We start from the raw sequence: 26,281 nt of genomic DNA on the forward strand, positions 1-26,281 counted from the left end.
CCTGGCCAAGATAAAGCATAGCAGTGTGAACAGACAACACAGAGTTACACATGGAGTAAACAATTAACAAGTCAATAACACAGAGAAAAAAGGAGTCTATATACAATGTGTGCAAAAGGCATGAGGAGGTAGGCGAATAATTACAATATTGCAGATTAACACTGGAGTGATAAATGATCAGATGATCGTGTACAGGTAGAGATATTGGTGTGCAAAAGAGCAGAAAAGTAAATAAATAAAAACTGTGGGGATGAGGTAGGTCAAAATGGGTGTGCTATTTACCAATAGATTATGTACAGCTGCAGCGATCGGTTAGCTGCTCAGCTAGCTGATGTTTGAAGTTAGTGAGGGAGATAAAAGTCTCCAACTTCAGCGATTTTTGCAATTCGTTCCAGTCACAGGCAGCAGAGTACTGGAACGAAAGGCGGCCGAATGAGGTGTTGGCTTTAGGGATGATCAATGAGATACACCTGCTGGAGCGCGTGCTACGGATGGGTGTTGTCATCGTGACCAGTGAGCTGAGATAAGGCGGAGCTTTGCCTAGCATGGCCTTGTAGATGACCTGGAGCCAGTGGGTCTGGCGACGAATATGTAGCGAGGGCCAGCCGACTAGAGCATACAAGTCACAGTGGTGGGTAGTATAAGGTGCTTTAGTGACAAAACGGATGGCACTGTGATAAACTGCATCCAGTTTGCTGAGAAGAGTGTTGGAAGCAATTTTGTAGATGACGCCGAAGTCGAGGATCGGTAGGATAGTCAGTTTTACTAGGGTAAGCTTGGCAGCGTGAGTGAAGGAGGCTTTGTTGCGGAATAGAAAGCCGATTCTTGATTTGATTTTCGATTGGAGATGTTTGATATGGGTCTGGAAGGAGAGTTTGCAGTCTAGCCAGACACCTAGGTACTTATAGGTGTCCACATATTCAAGGTCGGAACCATCCAGTATGGTGATGCTAGTCGGGCATGCGGGTGCAGGCAGCGATCGGTTGAAAAGCATGCATTTGGTTTTACTAGCGTTTAAGAGCAGTTGGAGGCCACGGAAGGAGTGTTGTATGGCATTGAAGCTCGATTGGAGGTTAGATAGCACAGTGTCCAATGACGGGCCGAAAGTGTATACAATGGTGTCGTCTGCGTAGAGGTGGATCCGGGAATCGCCCGCAGCAAGAGCAACATCATTGATATATACAGAGAAAAGAGTCGGCCCGAGAATTGAACCCTGTGGCACCCCCATAGAGACTGCCAGAGGACCAGACAACATGCCCTCCGATTTGACACACTAGTGAGTGAAGTTACAAACAGACTATACAGCTTCAAGTAGTGAGTGGAGTTACAAACAGACTATACAGCTTCAAGTAGTGAGTGGAGTTACAAACAGACTATACAGCTTCAAGTAGTGAGTGGAGTTACAAACAGACTATACAGCTTCAAGTAGTGAGTGGAGTTACAAACAGACTATACTAAACAAGTGAAATGTCTTACCAGTTTTCCACACACATCTACGTGTAGTGTACTTGGACACCGGGGCTCCACATTTCCCACTCTCCCATGATGAATAGGCTCTTCTCCCAGGCTCTATGTCTCTACATGGGAGCATTGCAAACCACAGTTCGGGATGTTTTACCTTGTTAAATGTACATTGCTTTTCGGCATGTTTGGTTATTTCTGAAAACAAATGCGATGATGAAGTTGCCAGTTTCACACTGGGGGTCAATGGGAAATAATGTTTGTTCCTTATTATTACCTGCATTTTAACTTGGACTATACACTCTTAGATAAAAAGTGGTTCTATAAAGAACCTTTTGATCAATTCAAAATGTAGTTGCCATTCCCATTCAAAAATCAACTTCCATTCCAGCATGACAACGCAAGAGGACGATGGTTGAAACAATTTGCAAATAGCCCAGTGTTTCCCAACTCTGGTCCTCCAGTACCCCCAACAGTACACAGTTTTGTTGTAGTCCTTCACAAACACACTTCATTCAGCTCATTATAGACTTGATGATTAGTTGACAAGCTGAATAAGGTGTGCTTTCCAAGGTTACAATATAAATGTGTTATTTTGGGGGTACTCAAGTAACAGGGTTGGGAAACACTGGCCTAGCCTATCAATAAGCATGTTATTTTTCAATGTATTAAGATAAGCAAAGTACATTTTTTAATTCAAATATATGAAGCCAAAGTAATAAAATAGGCTAGATTTAAAAAATGTTGAAACGTTATTAGAATTTGAGCATGTTTTTAAGCTAGCTAACTTAGCTAGCTAAACAGAAAAATCTAGCTAGGCTACTTTAATTTACCACTTTACAAGTTAGCCAGTTAACTCTTTTAACTTAACATTATTTGTTATTATGGGACATGCCAAATAGAGCATTGGCAATTATCTAATTGATACTTTTATTTCAGTATTTCAGTATGGAATCAATTGAGGGGACCATGTTTCATAAAGCCATTTGAAGACTGTTGCTGACTGAGAGGAGGTATGTATAAATGATTTATAATAAATGATGTATAATAAGTCTTGATGATACAATAGCCTAGTTAATCATGACATTATTTTTAACACACTATCTATGTTTTGCTCAGTCTGTCAGTAACCCAGGACCATCAGAGGCAGAGGATCTCTCTTTCGGCTGCTGCTGACAACAACTGCATGTATTGGTCTTCTACATCATAGTAATTATATACTGTATGTCTTCCAGTGACGGTCGGTGCTCTTTAAGATGAGGGAGGACGATTCTTTTTTTTGGAGCATGGCCTTCTTTCTATTACAACATATTAGATGTCATTCATATTCCATTCACCCAGCTCAATAGGTTTAGGCTACTACATGACACTCATAATGTCCCTATACCCATCATGAGGTTGCTACAACTGAGCCTATGAATGAAAGTTTACAGCGTAGGTGCACACAGGTCGAGAGCAATTTGAGAAATCAAGGTGACAGACAGTGATACATTCAATACTGCCTTGCACACTCTTGCCTGTATCTAGCTGATTTAGGGTGTAATCCAACAGTCGCAAACAAGAGTTTCTATTGGACAAATTCAGGTATGTTTGAGCAAGGCCCTTAACCACACAATATGCTCTTCGTCCAGGGGCACTGCAACTTAAACACGTACACATCTAAACTGTATGTTTGAGGTTTGCCGTTTGGGGGAATGAGAACGGAGCAGAAGACACATTTTAATTGTTCGCTCTAACTGGACAAAATTGCATTGTTTTGCATTATATTGTATTGTAAAGAAGTCAGCCAGAGTTGATGTGGGCCATCATTCAAACAAAGTCATGCCTTCCTGCCCACCAATGCATATTTCCAAACTGTTTTTGTTGCATATAATGACAATACATTCTAAAAACGATGCTAGTATTTATTCTATTGTCCATTATTTAATTGTTTATTCAATTATATTGTTAGCAAAAAAATATTTATATTTAATAGTAGTTGCCATAATTCATAAATGTCACCATGCAGGGAACCATATGGAACCATTTTGGTTCAGTGAAGAAGAACATCTAAGGTTCTGATCCATATATGAAGCAAGCAATATAACCCGTTTGGGTCATATAAGGAACCCTTTTTAAGAGTGTAGGACACAAAAACAGAAAACACCCAACTGCCCTCACTTGTCATAGGTCCTCACTTTGGACCATAGCAGCAGAAAACATAACATTTATCATTACATTAAGCACTTTAGGACTCTACAAAGTTTCAATCTAGTTACAACTTTAAATGCTGTGTCGATACAGAATGTGGATGGAAGCCTAAATTCAAGGTTGAACTACAAACTTTCTATGTCAGTATCCACAAATAAAACCAACCCCCGTGGTAGGTTATTGATTTGGTATTAATTTACCAGTAGGCTATATAAGGTTCCTGACCTGCTGCGTAAAGGGAGCATAGTGAAAGACAATTAACATTCCTACCACACGGTGTACACATTTTCAATCAAGCGTGTCCTTGGGACATTGAGCAAATCTACACAAACAAACCTAAGATCATCAATGATATATCTATACATTTGAACAATTTGAATAGTATAAGTGGCCTATATTATCCTATATTATAAGAGGCTTTGAGGCGTCCCACGCGGGGATCAAAGCGCCAGAGAGATTCTGCCCTGCCTCTACTGCTCCTGGCGCGCTTCCATAGTGGTGCTGATGTTGGGAAGGACGGAAGGAGAGAAAGAAAGGGGAGGAGAGGAGTGGTACGGGGAGGGGGCGCCGCACTGCTCTGCTACAAGTTCATCCCAGTGGCTCTCTTGCTGCAGCGTGAGAAACAGTCTTGACACACGACCCGTTGCGGAACAACACACAGGACACAAACTCACTTTCTCTGTTAGGGGTATATTTGTTTGAAAATAATCTCATTCCGTCATTCTTTATTACTTTGAATGAAAAAGAAAACGTTTATTTAAGTGAGATATAAAGCTGGTAATAATTGTGGATCGCGGTGGGATTGAAAAGGCAGGCGACAGGCGCTTCACTGAGTGATTTGTTCTTTGGGTCTGGCGTTACAGATGGAGAGAGGGAGTGCAAATTTCAAATGAGATCGCTTTCCGATAGCGCGTATGGATTGAATGGAAATGCGGAATTGAGGCGGAAGGCATTCTTGATTCTAGCGGAGGAATTATGCGAAAATCCAACGGGAAAATACCACTATATGTTTTATCTCTAATTGAAGGGGGTTGATTTATAACGCATGTGGTTGACATAGCCAACCTAAATGGTGCATTAGTATATATATCAACTTGCCACGCAATTGGTTACAGTGGGTAGTCATAGTCTTAGAGTGTATTGTAAAATCGAAAAATAAATTAAACTATATATTTTTTATCAGGTCAAAGAATGGGAATATAGCACCACTATAACCAGTCTTAGTACTTTACACGAGTAGGCATTTTTTTCCTCTATTGGAAACTAATTTAAATATTTTGGATTTTGAAGAAATGGCAATCAACATAGACACTGAATTCGAGAAATCTAACCTGGGAGAGAGCGGTCGCGCACCCGCCAACGAGTCTCAGGAGACGGAGAAACTTCTCAGCCCCGTGACCACCGAGCCCGCTGGCGGCAACGGTATGAAAATGTCCTCCTCCTTCACAGTCAACGTGGGGAGCGACAAAAACCTGGATGTAGACCAGAACGGCCACAGTTTGCCCTTTAGGTCGGGCTCTGCAGGGCACCTTGCCGCTGCCCCCCTTTCCCCGTCCCGGGTCAGTTTGAGTCGCAGTTGCACATCTTCCATCGGAAACGCCGCGGTCCAAGAAGCGCAAAAGCCCAAAGACTACCTCATACTGGTCATATTGTCCTGCTTCTGCCCTGTCTGGCCCGTCAGCATTGTTGCTTTGTTATTTTCAATTATGGTAAGTGGATATCTATCGGCTGTCTAGGAAAGTGGGGTCTAAAAACGCCTGTCGTTTCATGTCAATTCACTGTCCATGCTGTGTTGATATATGAAACATCGGGGGATAAGGGAATCATTATTTGCAATTTCTTAATAAAATAGACCTAGGATATTAACACTAGTAATAACCTCAAACAGCATTGTTTTGAATGCAGACTGTTTCCACTAAATCGTAGCCCAATAGCCAAATTGAATTCGAAAGCACCTTTTTATCCATTCGTGATCAAGTGTAGGCCTAAAGGCTCTATTCAATCTGTATCGCTGAAGTTTACAGATTACCTGCTAGAAATGTAAAGGTAATTTCCGATTTTTCCGACATATGCAGTATTTACCTTGAATGCAGTCTCTGCTAACACGGAATATTATATTTAAATATCAATCATGCTGTAACGCTGAATTTCCGCGATGTGGATTGTAATAGAGGCCTAAATCTACAACGATTCAACAAATAATTGTATGATAAAGGGAAAAGGGCAGTATATCGATCACATTTATGTTGCCAGTATTTTTTAAACTACTTTAGCCTACCTTGTGGGAATGGAGGTGGGAAGGGAGGGGAGGCACTCAATTACAGCCCTCCCTGCTGCTTCATTCAGAAAAGATTTGCAGCATACTTGCACTTCCTGTACTGTACTGGGTGCCATGCACATGCCATGATGTCCCAGTTGGGCAATAATATGGGCAGTGTTGGCACATTGATGTAGCCTTTGTTGCAGCAGATTTATCAATGAGGATGCTGACCAGAATTATATTGTTTTTAAGCAAAAGTCTGCTTACATTTGGAGGGATCGCAAAAACTGGGATCACATGACATATCCATCACCCGTAACAAACTAACGTTAGCCACATAGCTAGCCTAGCTAATGTTAGCCACAACAAAGTGGAGTTCGTGTAATGTACACGAATGCGTGATAAAGACAGAAAATTGTGTAATACACACAAAATGCATTGTGATTAAAAGCGTATGTTATTGAGTTGGATTGATCCATTTGAAGATAGAAGTTTCAACAACAGGTTGAAACTGTGTGGAACACATTGTCGATGTGGATGTTGTTTCAAAGCCTAACACAACGAAATGGACAGTAGCTGTTTTCGATTGACATTCATTTGGATACATCCATAACAATGTCTGCCTTCTCGTCAGGACACTTGACAGTGTTCATTACGAGGAGATCGCACTGCAAATCCAAAATTAGGCTAGAAGTTAGCTAAATAGTTTGTTGCTCGCAAACCTGCCAATATGACAACCAAATAAAAAAATGTCAGTTGCTGAAAACAGCTGGTCAACCTAGAAACATGATTTGACAGCATAGCGCCACTTGCGTCATGACTGCAACACTGCAGTAGGGACCAGAGAAATTAATGTTCATCACTCACTACGTTAGGTCATCAGTCTCTGCAAAAACAAATCAATGCTAGCTACATAGCTAAGTCTTTCCTAAGTGTTTACAATTTATTAAATGTCGGTTTGTGTGGTTCTGTAACTTTGTAGTAAGTAGCAAGTGTGTAGGCGCTTACTGCGTCATGATTGCAAGCTGTCCCAAAATCTTTGCCAACTGTCCCTTTATCTGGTTTTAATGTCCACTCTAGAATGCCCTTCTAGACAATCAGAAACGAGTATTCAACAATGCTGTGGTATAATATAAAATAATGGCACAGGACTTATAAGCATATCTTGTCTGCTAAATGAACAAGCTACAGCCTATGGCAAGGCGCATACCCAGATAACATACAGTAGGCCAACTCATATTTTGTTCTTCTGAAATAAATGTCCTTCATATTATGTTTCTTTAGACCTGCGTAAAATAAATAATGGATTTATTGTTATGGTTTATATTCAATTTATTTATTACACTTTTAAAAATGTAGATGTTCCAAAGGCATGCATCAGCAGCTTGTATGTGGCGTGTATTTGTGGAGTCCTGGAGATGCTCAACTTGTTTATGTTAATTAACGGTACTTTACCATGAGACAGGCAGTCTTTTACCGTATGCGTTCTGGCGGAAGTCCATTCATTTCAATGGGAGGAAGTCCACACTGCTGTGACTCATCTGCCAGATTGCCAGATTTATGGTGTGTGGTACTGCGTGCAGTGTGCCGCATGCATTGGATTTTCCCATCTGTGTGCGTTGCTTTGAAGTGTGGTATCAGACACGGAAGTAGATAAACCACCAAAGAAGTTGCTAATGTGTAGCGTGATTCTTTTTGTTGTGATGCCGCGCATGGATTGTGAAGACTACGTAAAATATACCATACAGCAATGTAATGATGCAACCTGTGTACACGCTTATGGTAGCCAACCTCTTATGCTGGACACAATCAATGTTGTAGTCGTGTGGTAAAAATTCTAAGCTTTTAAAATCGATACTTAGAGTTCATAGAGACCTTTGAGAACGGAAATAATAACAAACATCATAAGCAATAGAATGACAAAAGTCTTACCAGACCTTATATATAGCAATCAAACAGGGTTTATTCAAAATAGACACTTCCAAACAAATACAAGAACATGTTTCAGTTTAATTCAATACGCTAAAACCAAGATGTAGATGTATCAATAATGGCTGTTGATGCCAAAGAGTCTTTCGACCGTTTTGAATGGCCTTTTCTATTCAAAACGTTGAAAGCTTCCAACTTTCCAGCTGAAATAATACATTTAATAAAAATCATACATAAATGACCTCAAGCTAAAATATACACAAATAATTCATGATCTAATGAAATTCCTTTAGACAGGGATGTCTTCTCTTCCCACTCCTGTTTGCACTGGCAATTGAACCTGCTTGCAGAACGAATTAGGCAGAACCCAAACATAACAGGTATCAGTATTGGTAAACAGAAATACAAACAACATTTATTTGCAGAGGATCACCTGATATACCTGACCAATATTAAAAACTCAATGTCCTCTTACTAAATATATTTTCAGAATAGTCTAAAATCTCAGGATATAAAATGTACATGGAAAAAAAACTAAATAATGGCAATAGGAAAATAAAAATAAAAGATCTAGAGAAATCACTTTGCAAGCCAGCATAATGTGACTTGCAGGCCCGATGTGGCCTGTAAACTCAAGAGTTTTCTAACACCATTGTGTTAGAGTATAACTAGGCCCTCAAAAAAAGGCCTGGAACCCTTCATAGAGCCAGATAGGTTAAATCATTTACATGGGGTTCTTTGAAGCGCCAAGAAATGCTCCCCTCCTATGTGGACAAACAGAAGAATGTATGGTTCTCCTTAGCACTTTTTTTCTAAGAGTGTAATAGCTAGAGAAGTTTTGGAGAGGGTTGTGTTGAAACTACTGAGATGTTTCAGGTGTTTTTTATAGATCTCATTACACTGCGGTTATGATGCTGAAACCTCCGCAGAGTTTGTGTCTGACTTAAGTTGTGACTGGCCTACATGTTGGCGTCTGCCCTTGCTGCAGGCTACATTTTCTATGCTAGTGTTCTAATAAGATAAGTTTGGTCCAGGTATAAATGGCTCTAGCCAGTTTAGAAGAACACAATTTGGCGCATGTGTCTTCTATTTTTGGGCTTGCAGGATGACTCAAAGACAAGGACAGCACACAATAATAAAACATTCAGTTTATAAAACATGGCAGTTCTGACAGCAACAGTTCTCTCCTAATGGACCCAGCATCGTAGCTGACAGAGGGAGGGAGAGAAAGAGAGGGAAGATGAGAGGGAAGGGGTAGAAACCAGAGATGGCCACTAACTCAATAGAAGGCGATAGAAGTCAATTGAACCTTTCTGCAGAGGGCAAATTGCAACAGTTAGCCAGCTACGTAGCTTTGATAAACATCTTTTCAGTCCTGAGGGGAGCAAGACAATCTCTCTCTCTCTCTCTCACACACACACACACACACACACACACACACACACACACACACACACACACACACACACACACACACACACACACACACACACACACACACACACACACACACACACACACACACACAGGGAATACAGGGCTAGCATCAGGATAGGAAATTACAATATTACCTGCCCGCCACAGTGGTGGACTTGTAAAGATTATTCAGGCAGCCTACAGATTGGCTAGAACACATTTTTTAAACACTGAAACAGAGTTTAATCAAAAGGGAAAAATATAATAAATCCTAAAATCTTTATTTAAAAAGGGGAAAATGACTTTTGCCTACATTCTTTATCTACACGTGTGGATAAATTCATTCCATAATTTCATAACACTGAATACCAAACAACTGGTTAATAATACAGTATATTGCTCAATCACCTAAGGCATAAAAAAAACGTAATAGTATATATATTATATATTGTAAAGTATATCTTGTTCAACCACCAATGGCCAACTCATGCTGATCTGTAAGTAGAAAAGCAAGTTAGGCTTAACAGATGTAAGACAGCTGTACTGATGACTATTGGTATTGAGGTTGCTGCTGGCAGACGCAGAAGACGTGGAGTCGATTCTGTGGCGTGGAGAGGCAGAGAGAGACAGGGTCATGGGCTTTTATTGGCTGTGCAGGCCTTTCCAGGTAATGGGACTGACTGCTAGGCCCAAACTGCTACTGCACGCTCGGCACGTTTACTGGTGAAATATGAGCTTCAAGCTTCAGCCCAATGGATATTTTTCTCTTTCTTTTAAGGTGTGGGAAGGGGGAGCTGTGTGTGTGTGTGTGTGTGTGTGTGTGTGTGTGTGTGTGTGTGTGTGTGTGTCTAAATGGCTTATTAGTAATCTTGTGCAGCTGTTACGTTGGGTAGTTTTGAAATCAGCATTCCCTCTGAAAACTTGGAAAGGACAATGGTGGAATAGTTATCCAATTGTCATACTTGAGTAAAAGTAATGATACCTTAATAGAAAGTTACTCAAGTAAAAGTGAAAGTCACCCAGTAAAATACTACTTAGGTAAAAGTCTAAAAGCATTTGTAGCAGCAATTGAGCTATTACTGAAGTAGCTCTGCTTATATAGTACTACACCCTACTACATTTAACCTGGACTAAAAAACATTTTCAATGGCGATTTTCCATTGAGCTTGCTTTTTACTCCCGAACTAGGCTTAATCTGTGCCCTGGAAACAGCCTCTTAATGTTGTATGGATAAAACAATGCACCATTGTCATTGTTTCCTCGAATACATGACAGTGATTAAACTATGTGAATCATCAGTCTACCTCTGGAATATAATTCTCCAGCCTTTCTCTTCCTTAGAGATACAGACTTGGCTCATTCAAGCCTTCTACGCACAATCCAATTTACTGTCCACATGTACCAACCTCCCAGCTCTTTGACTGTTTGCCCTGGGGGAAAACAACCATTAATGAGGACTCATGATGCCTTATGTGGATACTTCAAAGCCGTATCTGTCCATCCTTGAGGAGATACAGTGGGGCAAAAACGTATTTAGTCAGCCACCAATTGTGCAAGTTCTCCCACTTAAAAGATGAGAGGCCTGTAATTTTCATCATAGGTACAAGGTACACATCAATCAAGGTACACATCAACTATGGTACACATCAACTATGACAGACAAAATGAGAAAAGAAAATCCAGAAAATCACATTGTAGGATTTTCAATGAATTTATTTGCAAATTATGGTGGAAAATAAGTATTTGGTCAATAACAAAAGTTTATCTCAATACTCAATACTCAATACTTTGTAATATACCCTTTGTTGGCAATGACAGAGGTCAAACGTTTTCTGTAAGTCTTCACAAGATTTTCACACACTGTTGCTGGTATTTTGGCCCATTCCTCCATGCAGATCTCCTCTAGAGCAGTGATGTTTTGGGGCTGTTGCTGGGCAACACGGACTTTCAACTCCCTCCAAAGATTTTCTATGGGGTTGAGATCTGGAGACTGGCTAGGCCACTCCAGGACCTTGAAATGCTTCTTACGAAGCCACTCCTTCTTTGCCCGGGCGGTGTGTTTGGGATCATTGTCATGGTGAAAGACCCAGCCACGTTTCATCTTCAATGCCCTTGCTGATGGAAGGAGGTTTTCACTCAAAATCTCACGATACATGGCCCCATTCATTCTTTCCTTTACACGGATCAGTCGTCCTGGTCCCTTTGCAGAAAAACAGCCCCAAAGCATGATGTTTCCACCCCCATGCTTCACAGTAGGTATGGTGTTCTTTGGATGCAACTCAGCATTCTTTGTCCTCCAAACACGATGAGGTGAGTTTTTACCAAAAAGTTATATTTTGGTTTCATCTGACCATATGACATTCTCCCAATCTTCTTCTGGATCATCCAAATGCTCTCTAACAAACTTCAGAAGGGCCTGGACATGTACTGGCTTAAGCAGGGGGACACGTCTGGCACTGCAGGATTTGAGTCCCTGGCGGCGTAGTGTGTTACTGATGGTAGGCTTTGTTACTTTGGTCCCAGCTCTCTGCAGGTCATTCACTAGGTCCCCCCGTGTGGTTCTGGGATTTTTGCTCACCGTTCTTGTGATCATTTTGACCCCACGGGGTGAGATCTTACGTGGAGCCCCAGATCAAGGGAGATTATTAGTGGTCTTGTATGTCTTCCATTTCCTAATAATTGCTCCCACAGTTGATTTATTCAAACCAAGCTGCTTACCTATTGCAGATCCAGTCTTCCCAGCCTGGTGCAGGTCTACAATTTTGTTTCTGGTGTCCTTTGACAGCTCTTTGGTCTTGGCCATAGTGGAGTTTGGAGTGTGACTGTTTGAGGTTGTGGACAGGTGTCTTTTATGCTGATAACAAGTTCAAACAGGTGCTATAAATACAGGTAACGAGTGGAGGACAGAGGAGCCTCTTAAAGAAGAAGTTACAGGTCTGTGAGAGCCAGAAATCTTGCTTGTTTGTAGGTGACCAAATACTTATTTTCCACCATAATTTGCTAATAAATTCATAAAAATCCTACAATGTGATTTTCTGGATTTTTTTTCTCATTTTGTCTGTCATAGTTGATGTGTACCTATGATGAAAATTACAGGCCACTCTCATCTTTTTAAGAGGGAGAACTTGCACAATTGGTGGCTGACTAAATACTTTTTTGCCCCACTGTATCTGATTTGACATAAGGAGGTTGTTGTAAGCAGAAGGGTAGAAACATTGTTTTCACCGATCCAACTCGGTCATATCAGTGATCTCTTAACATGGCGTCCTATAAGTTAAGGTACCAATCACAATGGGAATACAAAACAAAACATTATGTGATTGGTAAATTAACTCTCAAAATCTACCCAATTGTTTTTAGACATAGACTGACCGATTGAATGTGGTTAAGATCAGTGGTCTGTTTAGGGACGTAACATCCAACTGATAAAGTTGTGGAGTTGTTGAATTAGGTGTTTCAGTGGACTCTTACACACCAGGGTTTTCTAACCCTGCCCTGCCCTTGGGCTCCATTCCAGTACTGTAGAAATGTGTCCTACTGTCATTCCTCCCTTAAAGTGGTCACTGATCTGACGTGACTGGATTGGTAGAAGCTAGGTCGTAGTGGAACTCTTGATCTCGCCTATCAAATCAAGTTAGATCAGCGATTACTTCAAAGAGGGAGAGAAGGAAAGGAGTCATTTTAGAGTTATCTGAATACACACGGGCATACACACACACGCCAGGGTTGGGCACAATTCTCTCTCTCTCTCTCTCTCTCTCTCTCTCTCTCTGTGTGTGTGTGTGTGTGTGGTGTGTACAGTACAATTCCTGTCCTCCCTGGGACCACACTCTTCATTATTAATGACAGCAGCAGCAGGGAGGTAGAGCACTTTCTTAGAGACTCATAGCTCTCCATGTTCTACTTCTTTCTCTCTCCATCTTTCTCTGTCTCTACTGCCATCTTCCTCTCCATCTCTGATTCTGTCCTTCTCTCTCCATCTCCGATTCTCTCTCTGTCTTTCTCCCGCCACCTCTCTCCAGCCTCGACTGCAGTGGGAACAACCACAGGGGGATGTGTGTGTGTTTGTTGTGTGGGCTTGCCTGGTTGTACTGCAGGTGGGATGAGAGGCCAGGTTTTTGCTGAATTTCACATTCATAAGAAAAATATGAGCAGGTCTCCCTCTTCCTGTAAATCAATACAAACATGTATTACCTAGTATGAAGGCTCCCTTCCACCTACCCCCAGCTACTAACACACACACACACACACACACACACACACACACACACACACACACACACACACACACACACACACACACACACACACACACACACACACACACACACACACACACACACACACACACACACACACATACTTACTTTACTCTTTCTGAGAATACAGCTGGAGGTCTTTGACCCAGGCTTATCTGACTTCCAGTGCACTGTGTGAGTTCCTGCCTCACTAGAGACAGCGAGGCTCATGGGTAGAGGGAGAGGGAGGAAGGACAGGGGAAGGGTAGGGGGAAGAGGGAGGGAGAGGGATGAAGGGAGGGATACACGGGGGGAAAGAGGGATGGAGATGGAGAGCAAGTGAGGGAGGGAGGGAGGACAGATTGTTGTTCTCTGCAGTGATAAAAGGGTCATCTCATTCGTGTTTGAGTTGCTTTGTTTATCAGCAAAGTTACTTGAGATGACGTCGTTTGCAACCTGCAACTGCAACAAAAATTGCTTACAAAATGTTTTGTGTTACACAGGCTTTCAATGACAATATCTACAGGAAACTGCCAAAATAAAGGAAACAATGAGGGATACAAAGTATAAAAAGCAGGGGTTTCAACCCCAAGTGAGGCTCCTGAGTTCATTAAGCAATGAAGAAGAGGAAACAGGAGTCTCAAAGGAGATGGTTTAAAGTGTGTGTGTGTGTGTGTGTCAGTCACCAGATCTTAACACTTAAGGGAGATTCTGGAGTGGCGCCTGACACAGCATTTTCCACCATCAAAAGAACACCAAGTGATGGGATTTCTCATGGAAGAATGATGCCACATCCCTCCAAAAGAGTTCCAGACACATGTAGAATCTATACCAAGGTGCATTGAAGCTGTTCTGGCTCGTGGTGCCCCAATGCCCTATTAAGACACTTTATGTTGGTGTTTTCTTTATTTTGGCAGTTACCTATATATTTTAGGCATTTACATTTGGGGTGTGCTATTTGCACATGTACTGTTGTCTTCTGGATTTATTTGTCAAACCTTAACAGTTTTGGTACTCATACCAAACAGCATATTGAAAAAGTATCAGACAGTAAATATAGCATCACCGGTCTAAGCAGAAATAATGTATTCAATTGAAGGGTTCTGTCCCGGATCAGTCCTTAAGAAGACCTAAAGCATCAGAGGACATTTAAAGAATGCATGACTGTGTTCTGTTTAAGATTATGATTTGCATTCCTCCCTGCCTGCTCAAAAACGTAACTATCACCCCCAGTTCTGAATTTGAATGAGGCTGCCGCTATGCACACAGCATTATGCATAGCTAGTAGCTGCTCTAAACAGGAACTATTGAACCACATCTGGATGTCCTGCCAGACACACAAATGCACATAAGTGCACACACACATGCACTCAAGTGCGGGCATCGCACACACACACAACAGCAAACGGTGAAGCCCGCCTTGCTTAGACATACACACACATTTACGCAAGTTCACATCCTGTACACACACGCATCCCTAGCTGATAGAGAATTACTGTATTCTGCCAATGCAATATCATTTTCATCATCAAAAGAGAAAAATGGAGGGGTATTATGAAGGAGATGGGGAAGAAAGTGTTCTAGAAGTGGGATCACCATTACAGCAGAGCCTCCAGTCATCTCCATAGATGTCATGGTTTAATAAAGGCTAATTGAATTCAGAGTTGTCATTTAACCCCAGTTACAATACCTTGAATGTGTTTCCTTCTTTCATTCCTCCATTATGTGGTTAAAACTGATCTGACTTTGATATAAATTAAAACATAGACCCTCATAGAGGCCAGTCCAGCACCATGGACAGCACCCACATGCTTCTTGAAGTGCTTTTGGTTCATGCTCAGATAGTACTGTATATCTGTGGTTAGCATTTTGCTGTTTTCCTATATCTTTTTTGAGATGATTGGTTAGATTCTGGTTTACAATCTGTTAGATGTGGTGATGACAGAAACAGATAATACACCACTGTACCCCAGTCAAGAGGCTGAGGTCATGGGATTTCTACTGCTCATCCAAAGAGAAAAGCAGTGTCGGATTAATGGGTGAATGTGGCATTCTAGGAACTGGGTAATTGCAACCCGGTGCCATAATCAGAGGTATTTGTCTTTTGTGTCTCTCAATCACCTCCTGTGGTCCCGTCTTAGAGACACACACACACCACTCCAGTCTGTCAACCTGTCTCTATTGTCTGCAACAGATATACGTATAGTACAGTATAAAGCTGCCTTGTGTGATTTACAGTAAGGCCCACACTACACTGTTCATCAACTTCAACCAATAGCAACCTAAAGGCTCTGCAGACAAAGATTGATAATCAATCAATCAATAGGCCTCACTGTGGTTTCCAAATATTGGAAATACTTTATACAACAAGGATAACCTCTTGTGTAAATAAATAAAAGGTCTGCAATGAAATGGTCCCAAATTTTGTCGAGCTGTAGGAAATCTCTCAGCGTTCATGTTCATTCCACTTTAAAGTAATTTCTCTGTGCATTAATGGACTAGCAACTGATAAATATTTCAGTGACTGAGTGAAACTGCCAAATTAAATCATGTCCAGGTATGTTTGAGAACAAGTTTTCCCATGAATCTCTGTATGGATTTAAGAGTTTCAGTTGTAAGATTCAGGTTTCCCACAAGAGCACAAGTCATACAGACAGGAAGTAAGACGTCAGACAGTTTGACTATAAGATAACTAAAAGATGACATGAGAAAGGTGTAGTTCAAGATCTGGATAAGATTGTATGCTAAATGACCAAAATGTAAAACGTAACAACTCAAATTGTTTTGTGACGGTTGTGTCTCTGTGGGGGTGTAAATGCATCTGGTCTTGTGTTGTGCGTCCTCTCCTCTCCAGTCAAGAAACAGCCTGCAGTCGGGAGACATGGACGGCGCTAAGAGACTGGGTAAACTGGCTCGACTCCTCAGTGTAGTTTCCATATTCCTGGGTGTGCTCATCATAGTCGTCTCTGTAACGGTCTCTGGTAAGTAACACACACACCGCTGCAATGCATAAACACATGCACATACTGCATAACAATTTCAAGGTAATATATGAACATACATAAACATACACCAGTCTGTCATCAATCACATTGATGCCTGGAAAGTGTGTGTGTCTGTGTGTCAGCTCAGCAGATTTCTGAGCTCTGTGTGGATTGATTAAAGACTGCAGCTATAGCAGGCTGGCTTTGTGGCAAGGAGAATATCCTTTCTGCTGTTTCAGCTACAGACCAGCCTGTCATACTGTAGGAATGACTGGACCTTAACCTTTCTGTCTCTCACCTCCCCCGCTCTCTCCTCCCTAACAGTAACCAAGTGACCAGTGTATATACTATGAAACAAGAGCATTGCTGCAAGCCAAGCAGAGGATGCAGCATGGAAAAAATATATAAATTCCATTGATTCCTGAGATGAAAAAAAAACATCATCACCTGCTCAACATTGTAATCAAGATCAAGGCAAAAAATTAAAAAGTTTAAAGAAGAGTAGGAAATGCAGTAGGAAATACACTAGCAAATGAATAAACCAAAGCAAAAGTATCCAGATATGCATGAATTAGATTACAGTAACATTTGCTTGATGAATAAGAAAATCCTTAACTTAAAAAGGGTTTCAAAAGAACGTTGGACGATTGATTTTTGGTTTGAGGGACGTGCTACTCTCATTCGATTCTCTGTGGAGTAAAAATAGTCTTAAGATGAAGAAGAGAGGGATGAACAGAGGAATGAAGTGATAAACTTTTCTGTATCAAGAAAGGAAGGAGACCTTGAAAATGGACTCCAAACATCAAGACAGCTGAATAATAACCTAAATATATACCTAGTTGGCCTGACCGCCTGCATTGAAAGCATATACAACTATACAGATATATTTGCAATATAAGTATATACAGATTAATATATCAATTCACATTTTCTAAAAGTTGTGTATGTTGGGCTACGATGATTGAGACTTAAGTTAAGATGGCTACCTGGCCGGCAGTGGCTGTCGCCTACTATGGTTTGCCGAAGGATGTAATATTTGATCAGGGAACACAATTCAGAGAAGATGTTTTTGAATTTATGTTGTTTTTTTTGTAGGTTTTTGACAAAAATAAGAGACCACTTGCATGCATGTCTTGACTTGTAGATAGCCAACCTTTTTAATTTAGTTTGTGAATTCATATTTGTTTGTCTGTGTTTTTACCTTGGGATATAACGAGCCAGTTGATTAGAGCCTTTGGAGAGTGGATTGAACATACTGTGAGTGTTTCGGCTCCATGTGGGTTGACTGTGGGTAAGGACAGAAACAGAATACCCCCCCCCTTCAACCCTCTTCTCCCCTGCCTTGCTGTGGGAGAGGTCTGACTATATTAATGTGCATGCCTACCCACCCCATCCCCTCCAAACATCCATGCCAGAACACGGGCATAAGTCTGAGAATATTCAATTTGTCAGAACCATCACTGTCCCCTTCCCCACTGCCCCCCCTCCAATTCCAACCCACCCTACACCAGTACCTGGTCTCATTACCTGGACTGTTAATGTAACTTGTTTCACTGAATGTATTTTGTAGTACTACAGAGACCAACACCAATCCTTAACCTATTGCCACCGTGCTGTATCGGTATGACATGTATTTATATGAAGAATATATATGCAATATTATATAGGCATGCTTTGGGCTAAACGGTGCCCAGGTTTTTGTATGTCATTGTAAGGACACACTGTAACGTTAAAGGAACATTGTTTTGAGGTTTGATTGATTGATTTGCAGCAGTTCTCTCTGTACCTGTAACACACTCATTTGTCTGTATTCAAATGTGTCACCATGCCATCTGGAATAAGTCACACAGTTGGTTCTAATTCTACTGCGGTAACACAACAAAGGACTGTTATATTGACACACTTCAGATGTTTACTGGAAGGTCATAACACCTCTTATAAACCCTTCAGTACCATTACATGATGCTTCGTAACAACCTTGTTTGGACTTACATTCATGTTTGTATTACACTCACAACTGATACTCTTCAACTCCCATTTGATTTCAATACTGTAAGTTGACATTAGCTATTATTAATATTTTCTTGATTCAACTGCTTGTCTTATCAAGGGCTAATGTAGGTGTTAGCTACACATGAGATCAAAGATAAATAATTCTATGATAATTTGATTGAATTGATCTGGCCTGAATTTAAAATGTTCAAAGAGATATAAAATGATTGAAACAGCACCTGTAATTTGTGAAAAAGGTCACCATCTTAACATTTGAGGTCTCCTTTGAATCCTCTAAACTATGAACACACATTGGTTAATTCCTTGATGAATAAAAAACAATTCTGCCCCTGTCTAAGCATGCAAAGCACTAGATAAAACCTGGAAACTCTCGACAATATAATGAGAACACTTTTGGCATCTGTACTGTATTTCTAGAAACAACAAATAGAAATAGGACCACAGCTGTTGAATGACTCAACATGGTCACGATGTTAAAAAGCACTGAACTCAAGACAGCCTTACAGCACATCTTTGGGTATGATAACAAAAAGGGCAGCAAGTTGTTGTTGCTATACAAGTTATATTGTACAATAGCACGCTCGTACAGCCACAGTGTGCTTCACTTGACAGGTGGGCTGAAGAGACATCCTTGTCGAAAGAGCTCTAAAGTTTATCTCTGGGCAACAGGCATGTAAAAACTAACTTCCCACACACATCTAAAGTGGGGGGGTAGACGGCTGCTTTTGTCATACAGTAAGAGTAAACGGCAGAGGAGAGAGGGGGCCCCCAATCCAGCAGGATAGACTCAGTGTCATTGAAAATCCAAAATTCAACATAATTCCTAAGACAAATGTGTCTGGTAATTTAACTGTTAGCACATGGAATTCCACTTTTACAACACATACTTCCCTGACCATCTTTCTGCTGCGAGATGCATACATTCTGTTCTGTGTCAGTAAAACAGTGACTTTCAATTCATGTCTATTTTTTTATGTCCTTATTTCTTCCCCCTTTGATAGCATATGTATATGCTGGTTTCCATCTCTGTTGTGAACATTCTGCATGTCTGGAATAAACATTACCATGCATGGTCTCCGGTGAGTTGGATTGATTTATGTGGGTTTGGATAGCATTGATCTGTGTGTTTGTGCTTGTGTATGGACAGAGTATGTCATAGAGGAATGTTCTAGGGGTAGTGTGAGAGAGGGGGTGTAAGGGGTAGTGTGAGAGAGGGGGTGTAAGGGGTAGTGTGAGAGAGGGGGTGTAAGGGGTAGTGTGAGAGAGGGGGTGTAAAGGGTAGTGTGAGAGAGGGGGGTGTAAGGGGTAGTGTGAGAGAGGGGGTGTAAAGGGTAGTGTGAGAGAGGGGGTGTAAAGGGTAGTGTGAGAGAGGGGGTGTAAAGGGTAGTGTGAGAGAGGGGGTGTAAAGGGTAGTGTGAGAGAGGGGGTGTAAGGGGGAGTGTGAGATAGGGGGTGTAAAGGGTAGTGTGAGAGGGGGGGTGTAAAGGGTAGTGTGAGAGAGGGGGTGTAAAGGGTAGTGTGAGAGAGGGGGTGTAAGGGGTAGTGTGAGAGAGGGGATGTAAAGGGTCAGACAACCTGCCTTTTAAAGTGGCATCTGGAGTAAAGCAGCAGTAGCTTCACTGACAATGATCAAAGCGAATGTTCCCGTCTGGAACACTAGAACAGGGAAAGCTGTGGAGCTAAACCCTCATGTTAGATTGGATCTCTTTAGCTACAGCAGTAGCCCCTTGGTATATCCTGTTGCTCTGAAAAATGGAATGAACCCATAAATAGAACGAGCCTCGCAAGTCGTGTGCTTGAAAGGTCTATGGACCCACAAAAACAAAATGTTTGCTTGATTTCTCAAATAGTCGTGTTTTTTGGTGACGCCACCTTTACTTGTTTGTGGTTCTACACTACATTAGACACCCTCACGTGAGCTGCATCTGTGAGCTGTGCTAGAACCAGCCTTTTAAACTCACTTTATACTTCTTTGTGGAGGAACTTGAGTCACAGTGAAAGTACACAATACTTAGTTCTGCTCCAGTGATCTTCAAACCAGACAAAATGATATGAAATATGCAGACTCTATACTGTAGCACCAGAGTAGGCTAGCTGTGTTTACTGTAAGGATGTTTGTTGAACCAGTTATAGACCAATAGCAGTACTGCACTCAGGTGCCAAAATACAGTCCCCATTTACCCTCAGAGAAGAAACCTGAAAATAGAGATAAAGAATGAAAGGAATAAAGGAGTGACATCACATGAGAAAGGAGAAAAGTGGTGTATTTAGAATGGTTATCGATAATCCCACTTCATGTAGCTATACAAATATAACAAACTTCAATATTTCACAGTCAACTAAGACTAAAACATCCTTGTCTCGTTACCAAATGATGAATGGTGAGATGTAAAACAGAGACAGAAAGACGAGGTAATTCATTTAAAACTCAGTAATTGACTATGGAGATGACAGGGGAGACATGACAGGTTCCTGTAGAGTCCTGGGGGGAAGCCGTCACCCCCCACAGACTGCAGTAACATCTCCCCTGCAGTGTGGCTGTCACGACACACACATGCTCACAAGCAGGCAGGTGCACACAGTTTTACAAAACAGAGGTCTGAGGGAGTGTGTGCGGGTGACTCAGACTCTGTCAGAGTGAATTAATGTGAGAGCACCTCATTCCTCCAACAGTAATCTAGCTGCTGCAGCTTTGTTTACTGTAACATCTCCAGCCATTTCCACTAAAACCACTTAAAATGCCACTGACAATTTCAAACGAAAGAAACTAAACTTCTTAGAACTGTAGCATCTTTCAAATCAACGTTCATATTAGTGATGTTAAATGTTAGTCGAATAAGCAATTATTCAGCCTAGCGCTGGGGGAAATTTTCAGTTGACATCAATGTATGACCTAAAGTTTGTTGACTTTTGCCTATCTCAAGGTAGGCCTTATCAGTATACGATCCTAGATCATGAAGAAGGACAGAGGCGTGAATGCTGATCACTCTTCCAGATCTCTGGATTTCAAGTGATCTTGTGTGGCTCAGTTGGTGAAAGCAACACCAAGGTCATGGGTTCCATCACCACAGGGGATCACATACACATGAAAAAAAGTATGGATGCACTCACTACACTGTAGATAAATGTCTGCTAAGTGGCATATTAAGCTAAATAGATTCATCTTAGAATGTAGCCCAGGGCTGCCCTCTTCCTGGAGATCTGTAAGTTTTCAGTCCAACCCTAATTCAGCATATCAGATTCAGCTAGTTAAGGTCTTGTTGAGCAGCTAATTAGTAGAATCAGGTGTGTTAAATTAGGGTTGGACTAAAACCCACAGGACAGTAGATCTCCAGGAAGAGGGTTGGGCAGCCCTGATGTAGAGGTTGTGAGTTGAAGGAAACATGTAATGAAAGAAGTCTGAGACTTTCAGTTTCAGTTTAACCATACACCTGTATGTGGCCTTTGTTTAAAGAATAACTGTACTTGCAGCACTGGAGTTCCATCAATGAAAAATACAATTTATCAATACATGTCAAAGTAAAAAAAAAAATAGACAAATAAAATAAGTGCCTAGTATCACATACTGTAAATTAATAATTTATTAATAATGCAATGTACAGCCCATGATGAATACTAACCTCCTGAATATCCCATCACGAAAAAGGACCATTCAACTAAAAATCCTTCCATCACAGAAATCAACAGACAGATGGTGGAAATGAAAGAGAGGGACTGTCTTCAGAGCATTAAACTCCTTAAAGCAAGTGTTCTTTTTAATTTTCTTCAATATATAATTCTTTCAAATATATTCGTTCCTTGAGATAGGCGAAAGTCATATGACTTTCGCCTGTCTCAAGGTACTAATATATTTGAAATAATAAATATATATATTTGAAATAATAAACATATATATATATATATATATAATTCTTTCAAATCTAGTCATATCAGTACATTTGGTCTCTGTTCCCTTAACCAGCGTTGAACAGCAAACTTTTGATAAAAAATAAAAGAAAAAAAAAGGTGCTGCTCCATCTCACATATCCTTCTCCTCCTTCCCCCCCCCACTGCTAAATACAAAATCAGGTAGTCCATGCTGCCTTCGATCAATCTTGTTAAGCGATTGGGCCAAGAGGGTGTCTGTCTGTCCAGTAGCCTCCAATCACTAAAGCCCATTCTCCAGAGTTCTGATTCCGATGTTACAAACGCCGAGTAACGATTGTTCGACCGGTCTGTTCGTCATCAGTGGAAAGCGTAGAGCAGCAGGAGGATGGTGCAAACGCCGATGACTCCGCCCAGGATTAGGGAGTCTCGTCTCTTCCGCAGGTTGAGTCGCTGGACGAGGTTGTTGATGGCTGGGAAACGATCTGGAGGAGGAAGTTAAGGCAAACAGAAACAAGTGCCAACCACCTCTTATTACAAGTACTGTTCAAATAATCATTACATTGTAAATATAAACTGGGTGGTTCGAGCCCTGAATGCTGATTGGCTGACAGCCGGGGTATATTCAAGCAATAAGATCCGAGGTGGTATGATATATGGCCAATATACCACGGCTAAGGGCTGTTCTTAGACAACACGTCGCTGAGTGCCTGGATACAGCCCTTAGCAGTGGTATATTGGCCATATATCACAACCCCCTGAGGTGCCTTATTGCCATTATATACTGGTTATCAGCGTAATTAGAGCAGTCTGAACCCCGTCCTGTGCAACTGGGTCCTGAACTTCCTGACGGGTCACACCTAGCTGGTGAAGGTTAGGCTTGATTACCAATGATGAGACGGCCTACAAGGAGGAGGTGAGGGCTCGGAGGGTGGTGCCAGGCAAACAACGTCTCACTCAACATCAACAAAACTAAGGAGATAAGCGTGGACTTCAGGAAACAATCCACATTGATGGGACCGCAATGGAGAATGTGGAAAGCTTCAAGTTCCTTGGCGTACACATCACTGACAAACTGAAATGGACCACCCACACAGACAGTGTGGTGAAAAAGGCACAACAGAGCCTCTTCAACCTCAGGAGGCTAAAGAAGTTAGGCTAAAAAAAAGAACACCTAAAACCCTCAAACTTTTACAGATGCACAATTGTGAGCATCCTGTCGGGCTGTATCACTGTCTGGTACGGCAACTGCACCGCCCACAACCGCAAAACTCTCCAGGAGGGTGGTGCGGTCTGCCCAACGCATCACTGGGGGCAAACTTCCCACCCGCCAGGACACCTACAGCACCCGATACCATAGCAAGGACAAAAAGATCATCAAGGACATCAACCACCCGAGCCACTGACTGTTCACCCCGCTATCATCCAGAAGGTGAGATCAGTACAGGTGCATCAGAGCTGGGATCGAGACTGAAAAACATCTTCCATCTCAAGGCCATCAGACTGTTAAACAGCCATCACTAGCACATTAGAGGTTGCTGCCTATGGACATATAATAGGAATCACTGGCCACTTTAATGTCTCCGTATCTTAAATGTCTCATCTCATATGTGTAAACTGTACTCTATACTATACTGTATTTTAGTCACTTTAATTGTTTGTAAATATTGCATCACCCATCTCATATGTATATACTGTACTCTATACTATGTGACTGTCTCAGTCCAATGCTGCTCTGACATGTGTATATAAACGGCTCAAAAAAATAAAGGGAACACTAAAATAACACATCCTAGATCTGAATGAATGAAATATTCTTAGTAAATACTTTTTTCTTTACATAGTTGAATGTGCTGACAACAAAATCACACAAAAATTATCAATGGAAATCAAATTTATCAACCCATGGAGGTCTGGATTTGGAGTCACACTCAGAATTAAAGTGGAAAACCACACTACAGGCTGATCCAACTTTGATGCAATGTCCTTAAAACAAGTCAAAATGAGGCTCAGTAGTGTGTGTGGTCTCCACATGCCTGTATGACCTCCCTACAACGCCTGGGCATGCTCCTGATGAGGTGGCGGATGATCTCCTGGGGGATCTCCTCCCAGACCTGGACTAAAGCATCCGCCAACTCCTGGACAGTCTGTGGTGCAACGTGGCGTTGGTGGATGGAGCGAGACATGATGTCCCAGATGTGCTCAATTGGATTCAGGTCTGGGGAACGGGCGGGCCAGTCCATAGCATCAATGCCTTGCTCTTGCAGGAACTGCTGACACACTCCAGCCACATGAGGTCTAGCATTGTCTTGCATTAGGAGGAACCCAGGGCCAACCGCACCAGCATATGGTCTCACAAGGGGTCTGAGGATCTCATCTCGGTACCTAATGGCAGTCAGGCTACCTCTGGCGAGCACATGGAGGGCTGTGCGGCCCCCCAAAGAAATGCCACCCCACACCATGACTGACCCACCGCCAAACCGGTCATGCTGGAGGATGTTGCAGGCAGCAGAACGTTCTCCACGGCGTCTCCAGATTCTGTCACGTCTGTCACATGTGATCAGTGTGAACCTGCTTTCATCTGTGAAGAGCACAGGGCGCCAGTGGGGAATTTGCCAATCTTGGTGTTCTCTGGCAAATGCCAAACGTCCTGCACGGTGTTAGGCTGTAAGCACAACCCCCACCTGTGGACGTCAGGCCCTCATACCACGCTCATGGAGTCTGTTTCTGACCGTTTGGGCAGACACATGCACATTTGTGGCCTGCTGGAGGTCATTTTGCAGGGCTCTGGCAGTGCTCCTCCTGCTCCTCCTTGCACAAAGGCGGAGGTAGCGGTCCTGCTTCTGGGTTGTTGTCCTTCTGTAGCACAGTTGGTAGAGCATGGCGCTTGTAACGCCAGGATAGTGGGTTCGATTCCCGGGACCACCCATACGTAGAATGTATGCACACATGACTGTAAGTCGCTTTGGATAAAAGCGTCTGCTAAATGGCATATATTATTATTATTATTATTATATATTATATATATTATATTATGTTGCCCTCCTACGGCCTCCTCCACGTCTCCTGCTGTACTGGCCTGTCTCCTGGTAGTGCCTCCATGCTCTGGACACTACGCTGACAGACACAGCAAACCTTCTTGCCACAGCTCGCATTGATGTCTCATCCTGGATGAGCTGCACTACCTGAGCCACTTGTGTGGGTTGGAGACTCCGTCTCATGCTACCACTAGTGAAAGCACCGCCAGCATTCAAAAGTGACCAAAACATAAGCCAGGAAGCATAGGAACTGAGCAGTGGTCTGTGGTCACCACCTGCAGAACCACTCCTTTATTGGGAGTGTCTTGCTAATTGCCTATCATTTCCACCTGTTGTCTATTCCATTTGCACAACAGCATGTGAAATTTATTGTCAATCAGTGTTTCTTCCTAAGTGGACAGTTTGATTTCACAGAAGTGTGATTGACTTGGAGTTACATTGTGTTGTTTAAGTGTTCCCTTTATTTTTTTGAGCAGTGTATATTCTTAATCCATTCCTTACTTAGATTTGCGTGTATTTTCGGTATATGTTGTGAAATGCACAAGCATTTCGCCACACCCGCAATAACATTTGCTAAACACGTGTATGTGACCAATAAAACATGACTTGATTTGATCAGCATTCAGGGCTCGAACCACCCAGTTTATATTTCCAATTTAATTATTATCTGAACAGTACTTGCAATAAAGAGGTGGTTGGCACTGCTGAATTAGAATCTAAAAATGCCACACTGCCTGCTTTTCTGTTGTATCTGCAACATTTTTGTCTGTTCTGAAATTGTCTCTGAAAGGCAACTGATCTCTTGACAGCAAAGTTAAATAGTATCCTATACATTGCCTTCGGAAAGTATTCAGAGCCCTTGACTTTTCCCACATTTTGTTAGGTTAC

At 41.8% G+C, this 26,281-nt stretch overlaps 2 protein-coding genes across 5 annotated transcripts in view; one reads left to right on the forward strand and one right to left on the reverse strand.

Moving 5' to 3' along the window:
* Positions 1-4,261: 4,261 nt before the first annotated feature.
* Positions 4,262-19,566, forward strand: LOC118372483 (trafficking regulator of GLUT4 1-like). The gene is made up of 3 exons (XM_035758432.2): positions 4,262-5,360; positions 16,349-16,475; positions 16,803-19,566. The coding sequence occupies exons 1-3, from the start codon at positions 4,944-4,946 to the stop codon at positions 16,811-16,813; spliced, it is 555 nt and encodes a 184-aa protein (XP_035614325.1). The 5' UTR covers positions 4,262-4,943; the 3' UTR covers positions 16,814-19,566.
* Positions 19,567-20,738: 1,172 nt separating this feature from the next.
* LOC118372252 (Golgi SNAP receptor complex member 1) overlaps positions 20,739-26,281 on the reverse strand; it is a 51,296-nt gene continuing 45,753 nt past the window's right edge. For all 4 annotated transcript variants that reach the window (XM_035758105.2, XM_035758323.2, XM_035758177.2 and 1 more), the window contains one exon: positions 20,739-22,840. In XM_035758105.2, the coding sequence (XP_035613998.1) occupies positions 22,716-22,840 (125 nt within the window). In that variant the 3' untranslated portion in view covers positions 20,739-22,715. The remainder of the gene's footprint in view (positions 22,841-26,281) is intronic.

The sequence above is a fragment of the Oncorhynchus keta genome, chromosome 1 (assembly GCF_023373465.1).
Source record: "Oncorhynchus keta strain PuntledgeMale-10-30-2019 chromosome 1, Oket_V2, whole genome shotgun sequence".
Taxonomy (NCBI): Eukaryota; Metazoa; Chordata; class Actinopteri; order Salmoniformes; family Salmonidae; genus Oncorhynchus; species Oncorhynchus keta.

What these genes read in the sequence shown, in the direction of transcription:
- LOC118372483 (XM_035758432.2), top strand. Translation starts at nt 4,944, where the DNA reads ATGGCAATCAACATAGACACTGAATTCGAGAAATCTAACCTGGGAGAG. An exon ending in CTTTGTTATTTTCAATTATG is followed by an intron (nt 5,361 to 16,348) that starts GTAAGTGGATAT and finishes TCTCCTCTCCAG; the next exon opens with TCAAGAAACAGCCTGCAGTC.